The sequence below is a fragment of the Hyperoodon ampullatus genome, assembly GCF_949752795.1.
Source record: "Hyperoodon ampullatus genome assembly, chromosome: 8".
NCBI lineage: Eukaryota > Metazoa > Chordata > Mammalia > Artiodactyla > Ziphiidae > Hyperoodon > Hyperoodon ampullatus.
The window spans coordinates 47,007,767-47,031,117 of NC_136921.1; the positions used below are offsets into that span (position 1 = coordinate 47,007,767).

At 35.7% G+C, this 23,351-nt stretch overlaps 1 protein-coding gene across 1 annotated transcript in view; it reads right to left on the minus strand.

The window, feature by feature from the left end:
* The window catches only part of GULP1 (GULP PTB domain containing engulfment adaptor 1), a gene marked incomplete at its 3' end in the record, with an annotated part of 194,025 nt that overhangs the window by 52,183 nt on the left and 118,491 nt on the right, over window positions 1–23,351 (minus strand). Inside the window, exon 5 of the mRNA XM_079710188.1 lies at window positions 1,993–2,064. Within this exon, the coding sequence (XP_079566314.1) occupies window positions 1,993–2,064 (72 nt within the window). The remainder of the gene's footprint in view (window positions 1–1,992; window positions 2,065–23,351) is intronic.

A 23,351-nucleotide genomic window follows, 5' to 3' on the forward strand; every position in this document is an offset into this window, starting at 1 on the left:
TAAATAAAAAACATTGTTTTATTTATTTTCATTAGTTCATGAATCATTACCCTTAGATATACTTTCCTGATCTACAAAATTTTTACAATCAATAAAGATTGCTTATTAGATTAAGTATTCTGGAAGATACTTGAAAGACAAAAGCTATTATCAACTGAGTATAAACTTTTAAACTATACTGCATGATTTTTATCTTATTGTAAACCACATTCCTTTATTAACAGAGTACATTTCCAAATAGGAAACTACGTAAGAACTGAAAATAAAGTTTCACAAAAATACATTAAAAACTAGCCATTTTTTAGAAAGCATTTCATCTCAAATATCTCTTTGTTACCTAGTCATTATGTAATTGAATCTTTTTGGGTTTGGATTTGGGTTCACTGAATAAAGAACCTCCTAGGTATAAAGAAACATTAAGTGTAAATATCATTATTCTTTTATAAAACATCCTGATTGTAGTGAAGTTGGATTCATACCCAGAGTGTGCAACATTTTGAACATTTAAATAGAATCTTATTCTAAATGTTGTCCATAAATTGTAAGAGTTTTAAAATTCTCTATTAGTGCTTAAAAGTATTTGCCAAACAAGCACAAGTATAAATTACTGCCTAATGAGTAGTTAAAAGAAATGGTTGGTTGGTCCCCTTTTTCTCCAAATGGGAGTGAGATCATCTTAGGACCTTTTAGTATATTTCTTTAAAAATAAGTAAAATATAAAATACATAAAATATTTTAAAATACAAAAAAATTAAGAAAAGTCAGGTAAAATAAATGGATTAAAATATTACCTTTTATTTCTTTACCTAGAAAGCAAGCCAACTCACTTCAATTTTTTTCTCAATTTAAACGTTTAGTAGATTCCACCTGATATGACATTCTCAAAGCGAAGTAATACTTTTTAATGTCTATGATTTTGCCTGGCACAGAGGCCTACCTCTCCTATGGAATAATTGGATGAACTCTAAATAAAGTCAGAGAAGGGTTGTTTCAAAAAAAAATTTGACAATAAAGTGTGTTAACAAAATAGTGCTATGTTAAATTTTCTTTTCTTTCTTTTTTTTTTTTTTTTTTTTTTTGCGGTACGAGGGCCTCTCGCTGTTGTGGCCTCTCCCGCTGCAGAGCACAGGCTCCGGACGCGCAGGCTCAGCGGCCATGGCTCACGGGCCCAGCCACTCCGCGGCATGTGGGATCCTCCCAGACCGGGGCACGAACCCGTGTCCCCTGCATCGGCAGGCGTACTCTCAACCACTGCACCACCAGGGCAGCCCTTAAATTTTCTTAATGAGATAAACATGAGAATTCTGTTGAAGGAGTTTTTCAAATCTTAGTATCTCAGAGGGAACGGTGTCTTTTGGGATGGGATGCAATTAGAAAAACATACGAAGGATGCATGGCAGCTTACATAAGATTTTTTCAGGAAACTTGCTGATTCTTAGTATGTGGAGTTGCTTAGTGTCCTTTTCTGCTCTTACTCTCACCAGTTCCCGAGGTCTGCTCATAGATATGGCCAGATCCTCGTGGGTTTGTTCATTAGGACGTCTTTAACATACAGTGTCACAGCAAAATGCTGCTTTGTAATTAAGTCTAATTCTACACTTTCAACTGGTGGATATGATATTCTAACTTTTAGAGACAGTTGTTCTGTCATTATTAGTCTTTGAGTTAGGGCACAAGTCCACATTGAAAAGTAAAGGCAATCTACTGAATGTCAACACATAAAATATTGCCGTTACATTTTTTTTGTTGAGTATGAAAAATTATACCTTAGAAAAATACAAAGAGTGTTCCACACCCAGAAAAATAATTGTGTGTACATAGTTATTATTAAATATGTTTCCTTGATCTAGTGATATTCATTCAACAGACCATTTTTACCAGGGTGAAGCCATATTTGCCACAGAACTATTCATGCTTTGAATTTCCACCAGTCTACTGATGACTGAAGATAAATTCAATACACTAGACACTTATCTGGAGGGCTTGCCCTACCTTTAGTTTCCTTACAGCATCTCTCACAACTTCTGTTCCTTTGGGCTGCTCCACTTCTGTGCTGCCAAGAAACTGAAAATGGTCACTTGTGAGACAGGCTTTACTATATCATATATCAGTAAGTCATGTTGAAGTATATCATGGAATAATAGAATGATGTGACAGTAATTCAAGTCCAAATCCTAAACAGAAGTTACTAATTTATATTATTTTATATGAAAATATAAATACATTACTTACTCATATACAAGTCCTATTATTCAAGGTTTTTTTAAAACATACTTTTCCTAAATACTTTACTTGAAGATTTGTACTAGAAAGAAAATTAAAGACATTTCATTGGGCCCAGAGAAATAAAGTTGAACTCAAATTTAAAATGCATTAACAATTAAAAATTATCTGAAAATTTAAAGTATATAATTTTTGTGTTGTCAATAGTATATTTTGAGATATTAATGTGGTTTAATACAGTTTATAATGTCAAATCAACATTTTCTTTGTTTTCCAATTAGCACACTCGTACAGCATGTAAAATTTTAAAATACACACTTTTTTAATACCCAGTATACAACATTCATCAAAGCCATAAGCTAAAGTACATTAAAAAAAATTTTTTTAAAAGCTCTACAATTTTACTAAGTGCTAAAATATCCCTGGAGGTTTTTAGTTAAAACCTGACCTATCCCCCACAAAAAGAAAATGTTTCATAATAATTATGACATTGTAATAAAATCTCTATCCTTGACAGATATAATACCTCTTAAACAGAAGTCCAATATCATGAAATGTTCAAGATCAATTAGAATTGACATGTGGATATTTTATTCTACAGATTATTTCTATATAAATAGCAAATAATCATTAAATTCATTAGGTATATATAATTTTCCAAAGACTTTTTTTCTTGTCACATACTATCAATCATCATAACACTAGGGTGGGATAAGAATTCATCACTTCTCATATAAATAGACATATGCATGAGTATGTATGTGTGTATACTTTACATCAAATAATTAAGTAAAACCTTTTTTTTTTTTTGCGGTACGCGGGCCTCTCACTGTCGTGGCCTCTCCCGTTACGGAGCACAGGCTCTGGACACGCAGGCTCAGCGGCCATGGCTCACGGGCCCAGCCGCTCCGTGGCATGCGGGATCCTCCCGGACCGGGGCACGAACACGTGTCCCCTGCATCGGCAGGCGGACTCTCAACCACTGCGCCACCGGGGAAGCCCCTAAGTAGAACCTTTTTCATGGTGTTAACTCACAGAATGAAAGGGAGCAAAATAGTAATGTCAGGGTATCTTTTAAAATCACATTTAATTTCTTCTTTCATTCTTTTTAAAAAAATTTTATTGGAGTATAGTTGATGTACAATCAGCTAGTAACACAACTATAGTTGTGTTAGTTTTAGGTGTACAGCAAATTGAATCACTTATACACATACATATATTCACTTTTTTTTTTTAGATTCTTTTCCCATATAGGCCATTACAGAGTAGTGAGTAGAGTTCCCTGTGCTATACAGCAGGTTCTTATTAGTTATCTATTTTATATACAGCAGTATTATATATACTGACATATATATATGTCAATCCCAATCTCCCTCTCTTTCATTCTTGAAAAAAATAACAGTAACAACTAAAGAAATGAGAGTTTTGTTTTTCAAAATGGGCTCTGTGGATTACCTGTATGAGAATTACCTAGGGAGCAGGTTAAAACATAACAATGCATAACCCTAATAAGGGTAGGGCTAGGGAATTATATTTCTAAAACCATCACAAGTGATTTCTTGTACTAAAATCTAAGGAACAGACTTAGAAAATAGTAACAACTGAGGAGAATAGTAGAAGGTAGATAGAAAAGGTGAGCTGAAAATATAGGAGATAACTGCTGATCCTGTTTCTAATGAGCTCATGGAGAGAACGTGAAGCTCAGAAGCATTAAGGCAAAAAAGTTTCAGTTTTCAGATTCTACAAGGTACAACAGTTTCTTTTTCTAATATATTCAAACTATGCCAAACAACTGCAACTTGGTCTAGATGTAATATCATTAGGCACTAGGTTTGTCCCTCTGTGACCTCAAATTGGTTGACCAGATCTGCAAAAAAAGACCAAAATTAATGGAGAAATTCTCAGCTAAAAAGGAACTGAAAACCTGCTACTAAGATATGTGAGACAGCCAAATCGATTCCTGACACCAATGGACCCATCACATTTCTTATGTTTCAGGACAGTGTATTCAACTTTGGCTTCATGATACAATAACTTGGGAGCTTTAAACTTAGACCAGTGCCTGGGACTCTGATTTAATTAGCTGGGGCGGAGCCAGGGCATCTGTGCATTTTAAAGCTCCCCAGGTGATTTTAACGTGCCACCAGATTTGAAAAGCACTGCTTTAGATCATGCAGAAAGAGTAAAGGGTTCAAGTGACAGGAGGGGAGCGAACACCATAGAAGCCATTTAGTTCTGAGTAAATTCATGCGGTCAACTCTTCTCAATATCTCTGAAATTATCACTGAGAGATTCCCCATTAGTGGTGGTCTAGTGTTAGCAGAACAGGAAGGTAAAAGCAGACTACATTGTTAAGTGATTACTGAACTCTAAGAAGGAAGCGTCTGATGTGTCGATAACAGACTGTAAGAGTTGCTAGAAATATTTATGGAAAATATTCATACTTTGGCAGTAATGTCATGAGTCATAGTGGTTATATGTAAATAGGCCCATATGGGAAAATTCTGGAAGAACTCCAAGTACATTCTAAATGAATCAACCTCTTGCAGTGTTCCAGGAACATTTTAATATGTTTCTTTCACATTGGTTTTAATTAAACCATCTGAGTAATGAAACACAGGGAGAAGCCTTGAATGATTGTGGGAACTAAGCTTTAAAGATTTCCAGTATGAAGCTTGCCGCTTAACCCTTTTTTTTTCTATGTAATGTTGGATGAACTGAATGGAAATAATTTTAAAACTGAAAAGCAGATTATTCCTTATAATAGTTCCTGTATTTTTAAGTTATAAAAGTCATGATACTTGGATTAAATAGTTCATATTTGTGTGCATTCCATGTCTATATATAATATTTATAAGACCCTTGAATATGATGCAGCATGCTGGAATAAACTGTAGGCTTAGAATCTGAAGATACTGAAAGGTCACTTAATCTCTGCCTTATTTGATTCTTGAAAAATAAGGATAATAATATTGTTCTTCTCTCCTTACAAAATTGCTCTGAAGATCAACTGCAGTAAGAGATAAGAAAAACAAAACAAACAAAAAAAAAACCCCTGTAAACCGCAAAGTGCTTTATAATTATGAGGGATTGTCACTTCTTTATTTAATGATTGTTTGGGGAAGACACTAGAATTCAGTGGATATTGTTGGTGCCTGCTCAACTCTCCTTGGATCTTCATCAGTGCTGGGATCCATCCTCCAGCTTCCCCATTTTTGCTGGTAATGACTCACACACAAGACCTTCAAAGGATTTCCTTTGGGCAATGAGGTCACTTTGCCAGTACAGAGAGCTGGAGACACCTGGAAGTTTTTTGCTTTGCCCCATAATACAATACTCCTTAGCTAATGACTGGTGTAGAAAAATAGAAAAATAACTTCATATTCTAAGAAAAAATAAGATTTAGAGCCAAGTTTACAGATTACAAGGAGAGAAAAAATACATACTGAGATATGAAAGGGACTAAAAATTTAAACTCCCATGCCCCAGTTCTTCATAGGAAAAGAGGGGAGTATGTAAAACAAAGCAGAGGAAGAAATGGAACCCAGGAATCAAGGGGGTGGGGCAGTGACAGAGGGTGTTAACCACTACATATGTGACAAATCAAGGCACAGCAGTATAGGAGGTTATCCAGAAATAAAGAAGAAAATAACAAGAGTTGAAAATGGTTACTTCAGTGAGTGACACTTGGGAAAAGAGTTGAGGAACATTTTGCTTTTTCATTATAAGCCTTGGGGAAATATTTGTTTAAAATGGACATGGATAACTTTGATTAAATAAAAATTGAATTAAGTCCCCAAGTGAAAACAAGTTAAAGTTGCACATACTCATTTATTCCTTAAAAAAAAAAAAAAAAAAAAAAGAGAGTATTTACTATGAGTCAAGTGCTGGGTATTTACTAAGTGCTAGGTATATAGCAGGGGGAAAATGCCCCTGTTCTAGTGTAGTTTATATCCCAGGGAGCATACCTGTGTATGTGCGCATGTATGTATGCATGTATGTATCTATATATTTCTATGTTTATGCCTAGATCACAAACATATTTCTAATATATCTTAGATGGCATAAGTAAAAATAACACAAATAATAACATAGATTGAGCAGAGTGTAATATTTAAGATCGAGTGATCAGGAAAGTCCTCTCTAAAAGGGTGACATTTTAATAGCGACCTGAATGAAAGGAAGAAATGAAAGATACTCAGACATATTGAGTCTAAGTTCCTTTGATGTGTCAATTAGAGTAGCAGACTCAACAGCTGGGTATACAAAGTAGAACTTGGGGAAGGAGAATTCTGGGTAAAACGTGTGGATTAGGGAGACCCTGGCACTGAGGTCTCAGTGGAAGAACTGAGGAGCACCAGAACCACGGGTCCCCAGGCAGCTGCCATGCTGCACAGGGAGATGCAAGAGAAGAATGCTGCCAACAGAAATGAGTTAAATGTCCAGTGAAAGGGCAAGGAGAATCAAGAAAGTTAGATCCTTAATATTAGTAATCTGGGTTATCAGATTAGCAAATAAAATTATAGGATGCTGCTGTTGGTGGGAATGTAAAATGTTACAGCTAAACCGGAAAACAGTTTGGTAGTTTCTCTGAAGACTAAATATGCACTTATCCTAAGGTACAGCAACTGTACTTTTTGGTATTTATCCCAGATAGATGGAAACTTATATTCCTGTAAATATTTTTGCACTGATGTTCACAATGGATCTATTTGTACTTGTCAAATGTCAGAAACAACCCAAATATACTTCAGTGGGTGGATGGTTAAACAAACTGTGGTACATCCATACCATGGAACACTACTCAGCAATAAAAGTAAGTGGACTATTGTTACACACACAACTTGGATGGATCTTAAGGGAATTATGCTGAATAAAAGAAGTTAATCTCAAAAATTCTCTTTTCTGTTATGAAATTTACCTAAATAAAAAATATTGAAAATTTGTTTTACAATCTCTTAGAAAATGGGACATCAGTGTGTTGAACACTTTCAATTGGGTAAAAGTCATTGCTTTTGTGTTTTAGCAACTTTATGTCTTAGCTCCTCCATGTGGCAGAAAAAAAATAACAATGATGAGAAGAGTATAATGTATCAGACTATTTTTGCTTTATACATGTAGATTCTAAGTGCTATTTTTCAGTGAGGCAAAAGAGCAAAAGAAAGAGTTATGTTTTCTGAGGCCAGTGATAGTGGTGGGCGCTCTTTTTCTTATTTCAAGTATTCAAGATTTTATCAATTATATTTCTTCAGAGTCTCCAATAGACAACATTCTTTTCAGCACATACTTTTTTTGAAAGATCAGGCATTAGACCTTACATAAGTCCAAGTGTGTGTCTTGCACAATTGTGTGTCTGTGCTTTGAAAATCTGCAACAAAATGTTTCTGTTTACTTATGAATAAACATTTCTATTTTAATAGTAATGTATGTTCACTGTAGGAAATTTAGAAACTACAGAAAAATGTATCAATGAAAATAAGCATCAACTTCTTTCTCACAATCAAGAGGTAATTATCATTGAAAATGTAATATGTTTTAAATTTGTTACTGTTAAAGTAATCAGTCAGTGATAGTATTAGGCAAACTTACAAAAACAAACAAAACCTCTTAAATTACTATATATGACTGATTCCATTTGGGGCATTATTGTGTGTGTGTGTGTGTGTGTGTGTGTGTGTATTTAAATTTTGGCTACTAGTTATTAAAAGGATTGAAGATTAGAATACTGAATAATGTTTTGATCCTAGATAATATGGACAGATAGGAAAGATATAAAACACAAAAGGACATTTACAATATATTAGACTATGAAAAGTAAGATGACATTGATCTAAAAATGTTTTGTGTATTCTTAGTCTATATATTGAAAGGTATAACAACATAGCATATATTTTTCACAGATTTTACAAACTATAAAATGTCTTTGGAAAATCATCACTAAAGACTTTGACAAATACAGAGCAAATTTTTGATACTTTAAAGCTAATTATATGTTCTGTGCAAATAGTCCAACCTACGCATCTCTTTGGTCAGTGCATTTGGATACTTAGTAAATGCACTCATAGCAGATATTTTAGAGGCTGGAGATGGTTGAAATTAAAAACAGAAAAATGTCATCAAACTCACTATTATATACAAAAATATTTACTTTATAGACTTTTAAAATTAGAATGTTATTAAGATATTTCATATCTGGCTTAATATTTTCCAAAACTCCCACAACTATTTTTCAATTAATTAAAATGACACAGGCTTTTCTTTTAAACTAATCTCAAGTGATGTCTGTAGTCATTTCTTTCAGTTATTTCATTGTATTCCATTATGCCTAAAATAAGCATTTGAAAGACTGAATAGTTTGCTTTATGACTTGCTTCTTTGCCAGTAGAGAGCAGTGTTGGACATCATATGGACCTAATTATACTATCTGCTTTTCTTGCTTTCTCAAATGTTTTAGAATCATTCTGTAAATATGAAAATGTGGGTTTTTAAAAAATAAATGCCAGATAAACAACAACTAAAATAATTAACTAAAGAGTTACTAAGCCTAGCTGCTATGAAATCTGACACTAACATATGAAAGAACTAACATAAATATATTGAATACACGTTTATATCAAATTCAAAATATGCCAATTGTATGTAGATAATATGTTCTCTATACAATTATTTTAAAATAATAAAGGAAAATAATTTCCATTTTGTACAACATAAAAGCTTTCTCTAACATCAATGCTAATAAATAACTCTTGGTAGCATAACTACCAATGGATATTTTAACTGTAGAAAAAAAATAAATGAGTATGTCTCTATCTTTGCAAGCAAGGTTGCAAAGACTCAACCAGGATGGGGCTAATTTTCTTGGCGTTAACTTGACTGCATATGTGTATAAAAATAAAAACAAAAACCCAGTACTTAAACCTTCCAGCTACTCAACTGCACCCAATAGATAAGCCATACGGGAGTAAACCAATTTAATTTTATAGCCTTTATTTGGCTGACTCTCCATGTCACAGTGCCAAACAATATAAAAAGCACATCATAATAATCAATTACTAAAGAAAGGTCAGAATCAATCGAACTTAAACCTATTACTTAATTGTCAAAACCATAATCCTAAAAAATAAAATAAAATATATCCACCAAAAAAGAAAGGATATAATTTAAACTAAATACTCTAAAGGTTATCCTTTAAAGGAGGAGCAGGATTTAATAGAGAATAAAAAATATTGGGGTCAGTATTTAAAAGTTTACATTTTATATTTGATTTGATGGTTATTCTTATTTTATTGTAGTAACTTTCTACTAAATTGTATCTTTTTTATTATTATGTTATTTTTTATTTTATTTTTTATTTTTGGCTGCGTTGGGTCTTCATTGCTGCACGCAGGTTTTCTTTAGTTATGGGGAGTGGGGGTCACTCTTCGTTGTGGTGCACGGGCTTCTCACTGCGGTGGCTTCTCTTGTTGCAGAGCACGGCTCTAGGTGCACGGGCTTCAGTAGTTGCAGCATGTGGGCCCTAGAGTGCGTGGGCTTCAGTAGTTGCAGTGCATGGGCTCAGTAGTTGCAGCGTGCAGACTCTAGGGCGAGCAGGCTTCAGTAGTTGTGGCACGCAGGCTCACTAGTTGTGGCACATGGACTCAGTAGGTGTGGCACACAGGCTTAGTTGCTCCATGGCATGTGGGATCTTCCCAGACCAGAGATTGAACCTGTGTTCCCTCCATTGGTAGGCGGATTCTTAACCACTGCACCACCAGGTAAGTCCTATTAAATTGTATCCTCTATCTTCTTATTTTACATGAATACAGAGTGTATTATTTTAACAGGCTCTTGCTATTAAAACAAGATTACTAAGTTTAAGCCAAAACAAACCTAGGTGCTATAAATAAGAAACTGTGCTCATTGCCCACTGTGGAAGGGTCTCCCAAATCGAGTTTTGAATCACACGGTCACAGTAAGAAGCACTGAGGGTTTTGTTCTGTCTCAGAGGCCCCTCCACAGTCAAACTTCTTTCACATCTGAGGAGTGAGACAGGTGGAGTGAAGGGCAGAGCATTCACGTGTGTTGTTATAAATAAAATTCTTACAAAAATAAACAAACACCAACTTACACAGAAAACCAAAAGCATGGGCTCTGAATCCAGACAGGCTTTACAATCCATTTTCTCCTTAGAGAACCACTCGATTGTGGACTGTGGAGATATTATCATTCAACTCCCATTATTTTATAGATAATATAAACTGAAGACAAAGAAGGTGAAGTGTCTTCTGAAGGTCACAAAGTTTTACAGTAGCAGAGCAAGGGCTAGGATTCCAGCTCTCCTAATTTTCAGACATATAGTCTATTTTTGCTATCTTAAATAAAACAGAAACAGAAGGAAAGATAATATAGTGTACTGGATATATATTACCCATTTAGGCCACATCCATTTGGTTAATTAAATTTTATGTTATAGGTTCTTTCTCCTGTGAGATAATGCTTAAGATGTGAGGAAGTCAGCTCACACCAGTCAGAATGGCCATCATCAAAAAAATCTACAATCAATAATTGCTGGAGAAGGTGTGGAGAAAAGGGAACCCTCCTACACTGTTGATGGGAATGCAAATTGGTACAGCTGCTATGAAGAACAGTATGGAGGTTCCTTAAAATATAAAAATAGAACTACCCTACAACCCAGCAGTCCCACTCCTGGCCATGTACCCGGAGAAAACCATAATTCAAAAAGATACATGAACCCCAGGACTTCCCTGGTGGTGCAGTGGTTAAGAATCCACCTGTCAATGTAGGGGACATGGGTTCGAGTCCTGGTCCAGGAAGATCCCACATGCCTCAGAGCAACTAAGCCCATGTGCCACAACTACTGAGCCTGTGCTCTAGAGCCCGTGAGCCACAACTACTGAGCCCACATGCCACAACTACTGAAGCCTGTGCGCCTAGAGCTCATGCTCTGCATCAAGAGGAGCCACTGCAATGAGAAGCCCGCGCACCACAACGAAGAGTAGCCCACACTTGCTGCAACTAGAGAAAGCCCACATGCAGCAATGAAGACCCAACACAGCCCCCCCCAAAAAGGAAAAAATATACATGCACCCCAATGCTCATTTCAGCGCCATTTACAATAGGCAGGGCATGGCAGCAACCTAAATGTCCATCAACAGAGGAATGGATAAAGAAGATGTGGTACAATGGAATATTACTCAGCCATAAGAAAGAACAAAATAATGCCATTTGCAGCAACATGGATGGACCTAGAGATTGTCATACTGAGTGAAGTAAGTCAGACACAGAAAGACAAATATCATATGATATCGCTTATATGTGGAATAAAAAAAGGGTACAAATGAACTTATTTACAAAACAGAAGTAGAGTCATGTATGTAGAAAACAAACTTATGGTTACCAGGGGATAAGGGTGGGGGGGGATAAATTGGGAGACTGGGACTAACATATACACACTACTAATAAAATATATAGCTGATAAGAACCTGTTGTATAGCATAGGAAACTCTACTCAATACACTATAATGGCCTATATGAGAAAAGAATCTAAAAAAGAGTGGATGTATGTATATGTATAACTGATGCACTTTGCTGTACACCTGAAACTAACACAACATTGTGTATCAACTATACTCCAATAAAAATTAAAAAAAAATCTGAGGAAGTCAAAAGAATATTTAGTTGGCTTTACGGTTAGGTATCCTGAATTTCCTCTACCATTTCTTTATTGAAGCTCTCAGAGCCTCAGTTTCCTCATTCATAAAATGGGGATAACACAGTGTTTCTGTGAGAATTAAATGAGAAAATGCAATCAGCGACTGGCAGAGTGAATGTTCACTGAATTTACGCTTAGAAATTAAAATACAATAATAAAATAACAGTCACAACAAGAATTTTAAAAAAGCCAACCTACCAACAGACTATAAAGTAAGCAAGGAAAAAAAACCTATTTTAAGCCACTAGTAGTCAGATTTTGGCTATAGAGGCAGCTAGAATCCTTACCAACACATACACAGGTATATTCTTTCCTCAAATTTTTATTGATTATTTTTAAACACTTATTCTTCTAAATTCTCATTGTAATTTAATTTCATTGCAATGTAATCAATTATACAAAATGAGATGTGAGATTTTTAGGATGTCTATGAAATACCTACATTTGGATACCTTATCAGTAAGTGTTTATACTGTTTTTCAGGAAGGCCAAGTACTTTTCTTGCTAAATATATTCCTAGTTGCTTTACAGTCTGGGGTAAACAAGTTTTTTAAAATTCTATTTATAACAAATTATTGCTACTATGGGAAATATTTACCTTGTATTTAGTCAGCTTACTTATCTTATTAAGCTTAGCAATCTTATTTCTTTTGAAAAATGTGAATCTACTGGAATGTAATTATCAATATCTTTCTCAATATTGTTACAAATTCTTTCATTTTCCTTGCTTACAAAACAATGTTAAATAACAGTTATAACAAGTACCCATTTCTTATTCTTAATTTTCATGAGATTTAATTAAGCTTTTGGCAATACAATATACTGCTTATTATTCTACTTCTGTTTTAAACTTCAATAACGTAATTGCCCCCAAACTTCTTGTGCTCCTGAACTCTGTCCAAAAAGAATATATTTATCTGGAGAAGGCCCTAATATTTCAAAGAACCTCCACATTTCTCCTGAGCTAAATTTATCTCTTCTTCTCCCTTTTGGAGAGAACGTTCTTTAAAAGCTCTGCATCCATCCTAATTCAGGGGATAACATTTCCAGTACTTCCCCTCTGAAACACTATGTTATCATCATCATTTCTCTAAACTCCTCCTCCTCATCATCATTATTATTTCTATATCCTAATTCATTTAAAAAATATTTATTGTGTACCGTCTATGTGTCAGTTTCTGTTCTAGATACCAGGGATACAGCAGTGAACAAAACAGATCCAAATCCCTGACCTACTAATGCTGCTGTAGGCTACACCCTTATCTTCAGTGCTCAGAGAGGGTGCCTATATTTTCTCACAGGTTTTTTCATTCCACTCCATCTACAGCCCTATTAAGTATAATCTAAATAAACTGCAACAAGAGAGCTTCCAAATCAACAATAATTGCCATAGTGGAGTTCTCTGTCTGTACGTGATCAGTTTTGAAATCTTAAGCCGTCTTGGAGAAGACCTCATCCCAAGCTGTGAGCAGAAATTCTCCTTCACATTTAAATATCACAGAAATGAGTGACCACATTAAGGGACTTTACTACTCAAACTGCCATCCTTGTTTATTTAGGAAGGAAGAAAAATCTACTTTTTAGATCTTGATAGGCTGTGTATAGCTCTTTCGAGTGAAAACTGAGTGTGGGCTCATGATACTCCTGGAATGCAGATTTAGTCATTTCTTTCAACAGACTTTCTGTCAATGATTAATATGGCCTGATCACTCTGTGAAGCACTGCTGCGTGCACAGCGCTCTTTAGTGTGCTGTGATGGTATAAGCAAAGAAGGTGGGATCCTGCCCCCTGGGGTTTTACCTGCTAGATTTAGAGATTCAAACACATACAAGGAATGGCAAAGACAACAAAAAACAAGACAAACAAACAAACAAAAACCTGAGATCTGGAACAGATTGAGACAAGCTTAACTTACTATTCTACTCCCATCAGGGGCCCCCAGAGGCACTAGTGAAAGCAAGCTCTGCACCGAGCAGGCCTTCTTTTAATCAAGAACTGTTTACTGAGGACCTACTATGTGTCAGGCACTGTTCCAGGTACTTAGATACAGTGATGAACAGAAGAGTCAAAGTCTCTAGGGAAGTGGCTTGGTGGAAACATACAAAAGGGTTTTAGAACCACATGGACACAAAGTTTGAATTCTGGCTCTGCCACTTGATAGGTTTATGAATCTTAACATCTCTGAGCAGCAGCATCTTCTTTTGTAAAATGTAGATAAATATCCCTGTATTTATAAATGGTTATAAGCAAAAATCGTATGGGTAAAGGGCCTGATACATAGTAGGCATTCAAAAAATATTTGCTTCATTCGATAAATGCTCCTACAGGGAAAGATAAATACTGTATGGTATTCTTTATATGTGGAATCTAAAAAAATACAACAAACAAGCGAATATAACATAAAAGAAGCAAACTCACAGATATAGAGAAGAAACTAGTGGTTACCAGTGGTGGGGGGGAGGGATAACATAGGGTAGGGGAGTGGGAGGTACAAACTGTTGGGTGTGAGATAAGCTCAAGGATGTATTGTACAACACGGGGAATATAGCCAATATTTTGTAATAACTGTAAATGGAAAGTAACCTTTAAAAATTGTATAAAAATTTTAAAATAAAATAGAAAAAATAAATGCTCCTAAATGATACATAGGTGCTGATTATTTGCTTCTATATCCTACAGTAATGCTGGAACAACAGCATTTGTGACTGATTATTTTCAAAAACGGTCAGGGTTTTTTTTTCTTCTGATTTTATAGACAACATAATTATATTAATAGGGCTTAAATAAGTCTGCTGGGAAGCTGCTGACTCTGGCTAATTAAGTGACAGATGGGGAAACACAGACGCATCAAGCATCCAACAATGGCAGGGTCCTGGCAATTTCTACAGGGGAACAGGAGAATGAGTGGGTCACTCGGATTTTGTGTAATCGGTTGCGTCCATTTATGGAAGGAGTCTGCCTTGCAATCAGATGCTGCTATAAGGATGCTGCTGTTTTATCTCATTAGCTAATAGCCGAATTCCCTCTTCCCTGTTTGTAAAAGTGAGCAGCTATTCTGCTTCTACTATCACAACTCATGCTACTTTCGTTACCATTAAGCCCATCTACTTCTAACTTAATTTGATAATTCAGTTTGTTTTTTTAAGTCTACGCTTTTTTCTTTTTAAAGACAATTTTATTTATTTATTTTCAATAGTTGAAGTCAGTTATCACTAATTAGCACCAATTAGTCTTCACTTCAATGCTTAATTGGTTTTTCTTTAACCTTACTATATGCTGATTTTATTTGATTATCCTTGGCCTTAAAAAAAATCAGTTGTCACATATTCCTCGGCAGCTTTTGAGAGTATTTTTCAGTTGCCCTTTGAAACTTCTAATTCTGGTATTAACATAGAGCTTTATGTTTTTATTGGAATACTTCTAAAAATTGAATAACCTGATTAGTAACTATAATTCCAAACTATATTAAAAATTCCCTTTATATATACAGAATTATATTGCAGTATATTACTTTTCTCAGAAAGAACTATATACATTTCTATTTCCCATGATATATTTGATTAATATATCAAATACTTAAATTTGCTATATTCACACTGCAAAACTGGTATTTGAGAAGAACCTTTATATGCAGTTCCATTAATAATATGACTAAAGTTTAAAGTTAGTTACTTATTTTTAACACATTTTTACTTTAAGCATTTTATTACATGATGTTTCAATTCCTTGTGCATCAGAATTAATATATTATATATATACTGGCTCAGTCCTGAGATTAATTTGTTTTCATTTAAAAGCAATAAATGTTATTAAAATGCACAAATAAGTGAAGTATTAGCAAAGATATAATAGCATTAAAATCATATTTATTTGCATTTCATTTTGGGGCTAATCTAGTATAAATTTCAAAATTATATATGGCCACAATAGAAATTATGCATGCTGCTACATGTAAGAATTAGAAAACTTATGGCATTCTCTCTTTGCACCAAAAATTTACATTCTGTTACTGAATATTCAAGTTAAAAGATCTATCCAAACTCAGGAAGCCTCACTCTATAAAGCCCCAATAACCCCCGCCCCTCCCCGGTAATGGAATTTTACTAAAGATTCTGAGAGTTTCTGCCATTTAAACATGATTAAGTCTTTATCTGAAGATGGCATTGCACACACCTTGGGGAAGGGCCTTTTTTTTTTTTTTTTTTTTTTTTTTTTTTGTGGTACGCGGGCCTCTCACTGTTGTGGCCTCTCCCGTTGCGGAGCACAGGCCCCGGACGCACAGGCTCAGCGGCCATGGCTCACAGGCCCAGCCGCTCCGCGGCATGTGGGATCCTCCCGGACCAGGGCACGAACCCGTGTCCCCTGCATCGGCAGGCGGACTCCCAACCACTGCGCCACCAGGGAAGCCTGGGAAGGGGCTTTGTAAGTCCTTGATAACATCTCATTGGAGTTGGAGGGCCTCAGTCACTAGAGCCCCATCTGTCAAGCTTTGCCTGTAGAAATCCTGCCAGCAGCCTGCAGGAAGGAATGCAAAGTAGGTGGTTGGTAGGGAAAATGTCACGAGAAGGGCAAGTAACTTTCTCTTATTCTCAACAGTCTTGTGAGCCTCGCCACAGAAAGTACTTTTGGCTTGTTGCTCTAAAAACACTTCCTGAGAGAAGGAAGAAATTCAGGTTGTGGTTGGTTCTTCTGTACTTGCATTGAAATTTCCACTGTTATTAGGATAGCAAATTTACCAAGTTACCATATATACTATTTGTAAAATATAAATCGTCATGTAAACACTGAAGTCAAGGGGCTTTATTTTTATTAATTCTTATTGTCCTCAAAGATTGGCTGTTTACTGAATGACCAAGTCAAACTTGATTCTGCCAAGGATATAGTGCTAGGAAGAATCTCTGGACTCAAATTAAGATTTGAATCTTGGCTCTGCTGTTACTAAGTTTTTGGTCAATCTACTTTACATTTCCAAATGTTAGTCTTTATAAAAAGTGGTAGTGATACTTCTATATAGAGTCATTCTGAGGATTGCTGAATATAATGAGAATACAGTATTTAGTATTTAATAGTATTTAGTATTTAATAGGTTTGTCTCACTTAATCAAGTAGGAGAACTAAAACTATTTTATAATAAAAGCCAAAGAGTCTCTTTGAAATTAAATTGTTCCATACTACATGATCCAGATATATTATAGAAAACAACTAACCAATTAGCTTCTGTTTTTATCTACTACTTTGAAATTATATAAATGTGAGTAAAAAGGCAAGGGTGTTTGTCATGTTAGTTCCCCCACACCGTGGTTTTATTTTTTTTATTAAAAAGTTTTTTTTTAAATATTTATTTATTTATTTACTTGGTTGCGTCGATGCGGCAGGTGGGCTCCTTTGTTGTGGCTTGTTAGTTGTGGCATGTGAACTCTTAGTTGCGGCATGCATGTGGGATCTAGTTCTTGGACCAGGGATCAAACCCAGGCTCCCTACATTGGGAGTGCAGAGTCTTAAACACTGTGCCAGGAGGGAGGTACCTCACCCATGATTTTAATGTCCCAGTATAACTCCAGGAATTCAATAAATGGGAATCTGATATTTAAGTGGGACTATGAAGTGTCTGTGTGTGTGTATGTGTGTGTGTGTTTGTGTAACCAGCAAATATACTGATGGGCATGTATTTAAAATAATGATGAAAGGAAAAGAACGGATAAATAGGGTACTATTTAATCAAATGTTAGAGATAAAAAATATACAGGAAACATTATATTTAAACTTTACTAAGTGCTAAGTATAGCGCTTATGACTTTTTCCCAGAAACTTCTAAATTTAATAAGGTAAAAATTTGATGTTACTAAAATTATATCTGCTGTTAAATTAAGTGGTATAAATGTACTATGTAGGTGTGTGGTGATCTCATTAATGAGGTGATGCAGTTGGTCATTATACAAAAGAAATTAGTCTGAGGTAATCAGAAACACACTGGTTCAGTGACTATAAATTGGTTAAAATCTGAAATTTGGGCTGTTAAATGATCCAGTTTGTGAAGGTCAAGGTACAGCATTCAGGAAGTATATCATCTAAATGATCTCAATGCCTCTAATTTATATGTCTCAAGTTCAATACATAGATAGATAGATGTATTGCTTTGCGGCCAAAGTATTTAACCTATTGGTTATGATTTTCTGTCTAAACAGACTTGTACATGGATAATTCTACTGCTAGCTAGAATAGCACATCTGCATCCAATGGGTAAATCAGTTATAGGCCATATCTAAAGATTTGGCATGTTATATCTGTTTGCTTGAGAATATTTGTTGACAGGGAGATCACTACCTCACAAGAGCATCTGCTACTATACAGTAGCATTGTGTATAATATTCTTCCTAGTATGGAGTTATCTTGGGGAGAATGACAATAAAGCAGAAGCTAAAATACTGAGGGAACAAAGGAGTGACCTGGGGATTATAGATGACTTCAATTAGGAGAGGAAGAGTGGCACAGTTTGATAACATGAGACTCAGAGAGAGTAGGAAAGGGGAAGGAAAGTCAAGTTGCTTGCCAGGCCAGGTGTTCTGGGAAGAGTTGTGTGGAGAAAACATCCACCCCTTGTGGAAAGTGTTCAAGGTTGGCAAAGGCAACAGGGGATTTAGAGTCCTCAGAAGAGAGCTGGTTTTCTTTGGAGCAAGAAGAAGCACGGTTCAGAGGAGAGGTGGAGGACAAAGGGGATTTCGCTGGTGATTGATCTTGAGTTCCCAGAGACCAGGCATAGTTCCTTCTTCAAAGAAAAAAAACTTTTTTTACTTCAATGATTTAAAAAATAATTGTACTGGGCTTCCCTGGTTGTGCAGTGGTTAAGAGTCCACCTGCCGATGCAGGGGACACGGGTTTGTGCCCTGGTCCGGGAAGATCCCACATGCCTCAGAGCAGCTGGGCCCGTGAGCCATGGCCACTGAGCCTGCGCAACCAGAGCCTGTGCTCCGCAATGGGAGAGGCCACAGCAGTGAGAGGCCAGCGTACCGCAAAAAAAAAAAAAAAAAATTGTACTATGTCTGAAAATGTACTTAAAATGTCTTATAAAGAGTCATAAAATAGAGGAAGATAAAATAATTAGAATAAATTAAATTAATTAAAATAATTAGAAAAATGAAGCAAAAGAAAAATAAAGCAAGAATATAGAGTAGAAAGCAAGAATATAGAGTAGAAATAGGTTTGTAGTCAAAAGCCATGTAATCCTGTAAATTTTCTAGAAGTGGATCATAAACTAGGCTTCAATTTCTTCAGCAGCAGCATAAAGAAACACCATCAGTTAACTGTATGATTCACTGTTAACAAGGAAAAATAAAAATAGAAGTGTTTCATATATATGATGGGACTTTGATATGTAACTGGATTAATATGTGATTTCACTGGCAGAGTGTTTGATAGTTCATTAAATTTAAACAGCACACTAGATATTTGTTTTACTTTTATAGTAACTATGAACAAAAAAACAACTGCACAGTTATTATTGACTTATTTCAACCTATCATCTTTTATACTGTGTTCAAGTATATTGGAGAAATACCTATCCCTTTCAATCAAAATGGGATAAAACATTAACTACTTTCATCTTTGCATTCTGTCCTACACAGTTGCCTGTCTAAATAACGTTCTTTATAATTATTATATTAATATTTAATTTACTCAACCATGAAATACTTCCTGGCTGTGAAACGCACTTTGAGGCATAGTAGGGTAGATATAACATATAGGCAAATAAAGCCCTACTTTAAAAATGATTCTCCTGAGTATAGTTCCCACTTCCAATAGATCCGCCAAGCTTTTAAAAGTCTCAATGAGTTTCTAGAGTCAAGTTTTCCAGAATGAAAATATATGAATCATGATATCTTGCCAGTTTTATTTTTCAGACGATACATTCTTCTTAAAGCTTTCCTTATCTCCACATTGTTAATGTTTTAAGTAAGAAGTCATGACCTTCCCTTCTACAGTACCGGGTAGTGACAGCTGAATTATTTCTCCTACTTAGCTCTCCTAAGTATCGTTGTTAGCATTATTTTTGAGACATTCCGTAGTACTAAATCAAGGGTAGTAATTATCAAGGAAAAAAATGTGTTGGGTCAGTTATAATAAACATTTTAAAAACGCTTGTCAAGGCCTTACTTTAATAAGTATATGTTAACATAAAGTTAAATCCAGAGAGTTAGGATGTAGGTAGGTATAGATTTCTGAGAATTAATTTAAATGTACATCAATTACTAAAGCTTTATCTTATACAGTATTACCAAAATAAACACAATGACAGCATTACTGATTCAGGGATTCATAAGGCATTAGCTGGGTCTGTGCCCTCAGTCATTTGTGGAAATAATTCAGTAGGTGGTTTATATGCAAAGCCCATGGCAGTTGTGTTCATATCTACTTATATTTACAGGAAAAGGAGACTTTCCAAGAAAACTCCATTAGAGTGTCCTTTAAAAGCTCCTCAAGAAGTTATGCTCTGCTGGCATTTTGAAATACTCTGGGATTAAATAAAATTCTTGCAGATGGCTAGAAATTATGGAGAAAAGGATGATTTCTAAAATCTGATGTGTTATATACTGTCTTCAAACATAATACCTCATTTAAGGGTACTGAAAACATCAGGAAATGTTCCACAAGTTTGTAGACTGAAGGCAGACAACTTTCACCTTTACTAAGGTAAAGGTATTTATGTAGATACCTTTAGTAAGGTATCTGTTTCTACATAAATTAAAATTATAGACATTACCTTATGGACAGAGTGAATAATTTACTCTAGCATAGTCTTATAGCACTGATAACAAACATGCAACAGTCTCCTTTTTAAACTGAGTCTAAGTTCTAATTCCAACAAATCAGAAAGTAAGTGCTCTAAAATGTACAGATACTCTTTCCTTAAGAATTTCCTTGCCAGCCATGGGACAATCATGACAAATTCAATGCCTAATGGAACTCCTCCAACCACGGCCATCAGATCCAGGTCTCTCCCCTCCCTCTCCCTCTTCTTACTGATACTGGCCCAGTGGATAACCATCCATTCCACCCTCCAGCATCCCTCTCTACTCAAAGCCTCCCATGATTGCTTCTTACACTGCCAGGGCTTTCCTAAGTACTGGAATTCTAATAAAGCATGAATGGGCTGTCTATGAAATCAGGGCAAATGAGTAACAAATTTATGTTCTTAAAAAATTGAAATATATAAGTTGAGGGATAGAAAAATACGGCTCTGGAAAACCTGGTGCATAGGAGGAAGGGACATAATGAGTGTTCAAGGTGGGGAAAGGCAGCCTGAGAGAGGAGGAGAAGACAGCCTACTGGTAGATAATTCTGGAACAACACAGTGACAATAGGATAATTGTTGTCTTCAGTTCTGGCAATTTCTCAGGAACAAATTGCTAGAAACTATTCAACAGAAGAGGAAGAGCTTATCAAGCGATGAGGCATAGGGCCTCCTTCTTCTAACAGAACAGAATAGGATTCAGCAAGTTTTTAACAGGAGACATTCTCTACTTACATAAAGACAAAGGGCTTCAAGTTGTAAGACCTGGTGGCATGCTATAGTGATTAGAAGCTCATGCTCTAAAATCATGCTGTCTGAACTTGAGAACTCTGCTGATTAATAACTGTGTAACATGGGCAAGGTATTTAATTATTCTAAACTTCAATTGCCTTATTTGTAAAATAAGGGCCATAATAGTAACCAAAGTAGGTAACTATATAGAGAGAATTGTTATACCTACATTACCTACCTCATAGTATTGACATGAGGATGAAGACAGAATATGTGTCTAACAAGTTATAAGCAGTCAACAAGGATAGTAGAACCAAGCTAAACTATGAGTTGATCAGTCAGCATATACCAATGACCAGTCACTAACCTTTACCCAATTTGATCAAAAGTAGCAGGTTAGAGGATGTGAATTCAGGGTAAAGGAAGTTGGGAAAGACAAGAGTCACCATTGAGAGTGTGGAAGGGGAAAAGGAGGAAGGCAAGGGATTGCTAAAACAAATGACTATATAAATTGGACTCCATCGGGGCTTCCCTGGTGGCGCAGTGGTTGAGATTCCGCCTGCCGATGCAGGGGACACGGGTTCGTGCCCCGGTCCAGGAGGATCCCACATGCCGCGGAGCCGCTGGGCCCGTGAGCCATAGCCGCTGAGCCTGCGCGTCCAGAGCCTGTGCTCTGGAACGGGAGAGACCACAACAGTGAGAGGCCCAAGTACCGCAAAAAAAAAAAAAAAAAAAAAAAATTGGACTCCATCAAGTCTTGCTAACCATTGATGGACATTCAGAAAATCTTGATAGTGATGGCTATACTATGCAAACACATCCAAGAACAGCTTAAGAGGAGTATTTCCATTGCACTGGAAATTTACTCCTTATTTTAGCACAGTCAATTTTATTACAAGACTTTTATACCAGAAAGTTTTATTTATCCAGGTGTCACCAGTACAATGGATTATTCGTATCCTGAAATTTTCTTTTTCTTCTCCCAAATCGTCACCTTTGGATGGTTTTAATGCTTATTAACACTGCCACAGCTGGTATGCAACAGCAAAGAGAACTGAAACTAAAGACACTCAATTTTGCTGCTCATTGTTAGCTTCCCCTAAAGATTTATAGGGAGCAAGGTGGACCGTATTGATTAAAATAGGCTTTATCTGTGTATTTCATTTGGTTTTTTTGCTACTTGTATCTTCCAACAAAAAGAAAATACCCTGATCTTTCCCAGTGCTTCTCAAGTACACTGCAGTCAGAACGCAGGTTTTTAGGCTCACTCTGGACCTACTAAATCAAAATAAGTGAACAGGAAATCTGCATTTTTTACAAGCACACCAGTTTAAGAAACACTGATCGATTCTAAATAAACCCAAATATGATTACTTCTGCATATTCAATGATAACGTTTCTTTGTGCCACAAAGCATTGTGACAGCTCTTTATCTGGTCAAGGATATGCATGCCCTACTTATTAAAAGGTCTACTTGTATTAGGATAGTGCAGAAAGGGGTGTGTACAGTTTAAAAAATGGGGCAATAAGGGAACAAGTAGCAGCATTCTCATGGATTAAAGCCCACAACTCTCAAAAGCAACTTTCTCTTTTTTGTATACTTCTATACAGAAGGTTGCTCTAATGTAAAATTCAAAATAAAAGGTGTATACATGATAATAAAAATACTATCTTTATCTGTTTAAAAATTTAAGAGTAGTTATACAATATATTCCTCTACTGTTACATTTCTGAAACTAGAGAAGGCAGCTTGGAGAGGAAAAACATTATCTTTCAAATAGGTTAGAACCTAAAAGAACTTTATCTGCACAGAAGACCAGGTTTCACTTTTTTACATGGTGTGACTTTAGATAAGTAATTTAAGTACTCTGAGGTTGTACTCCTATTTGTAAAATG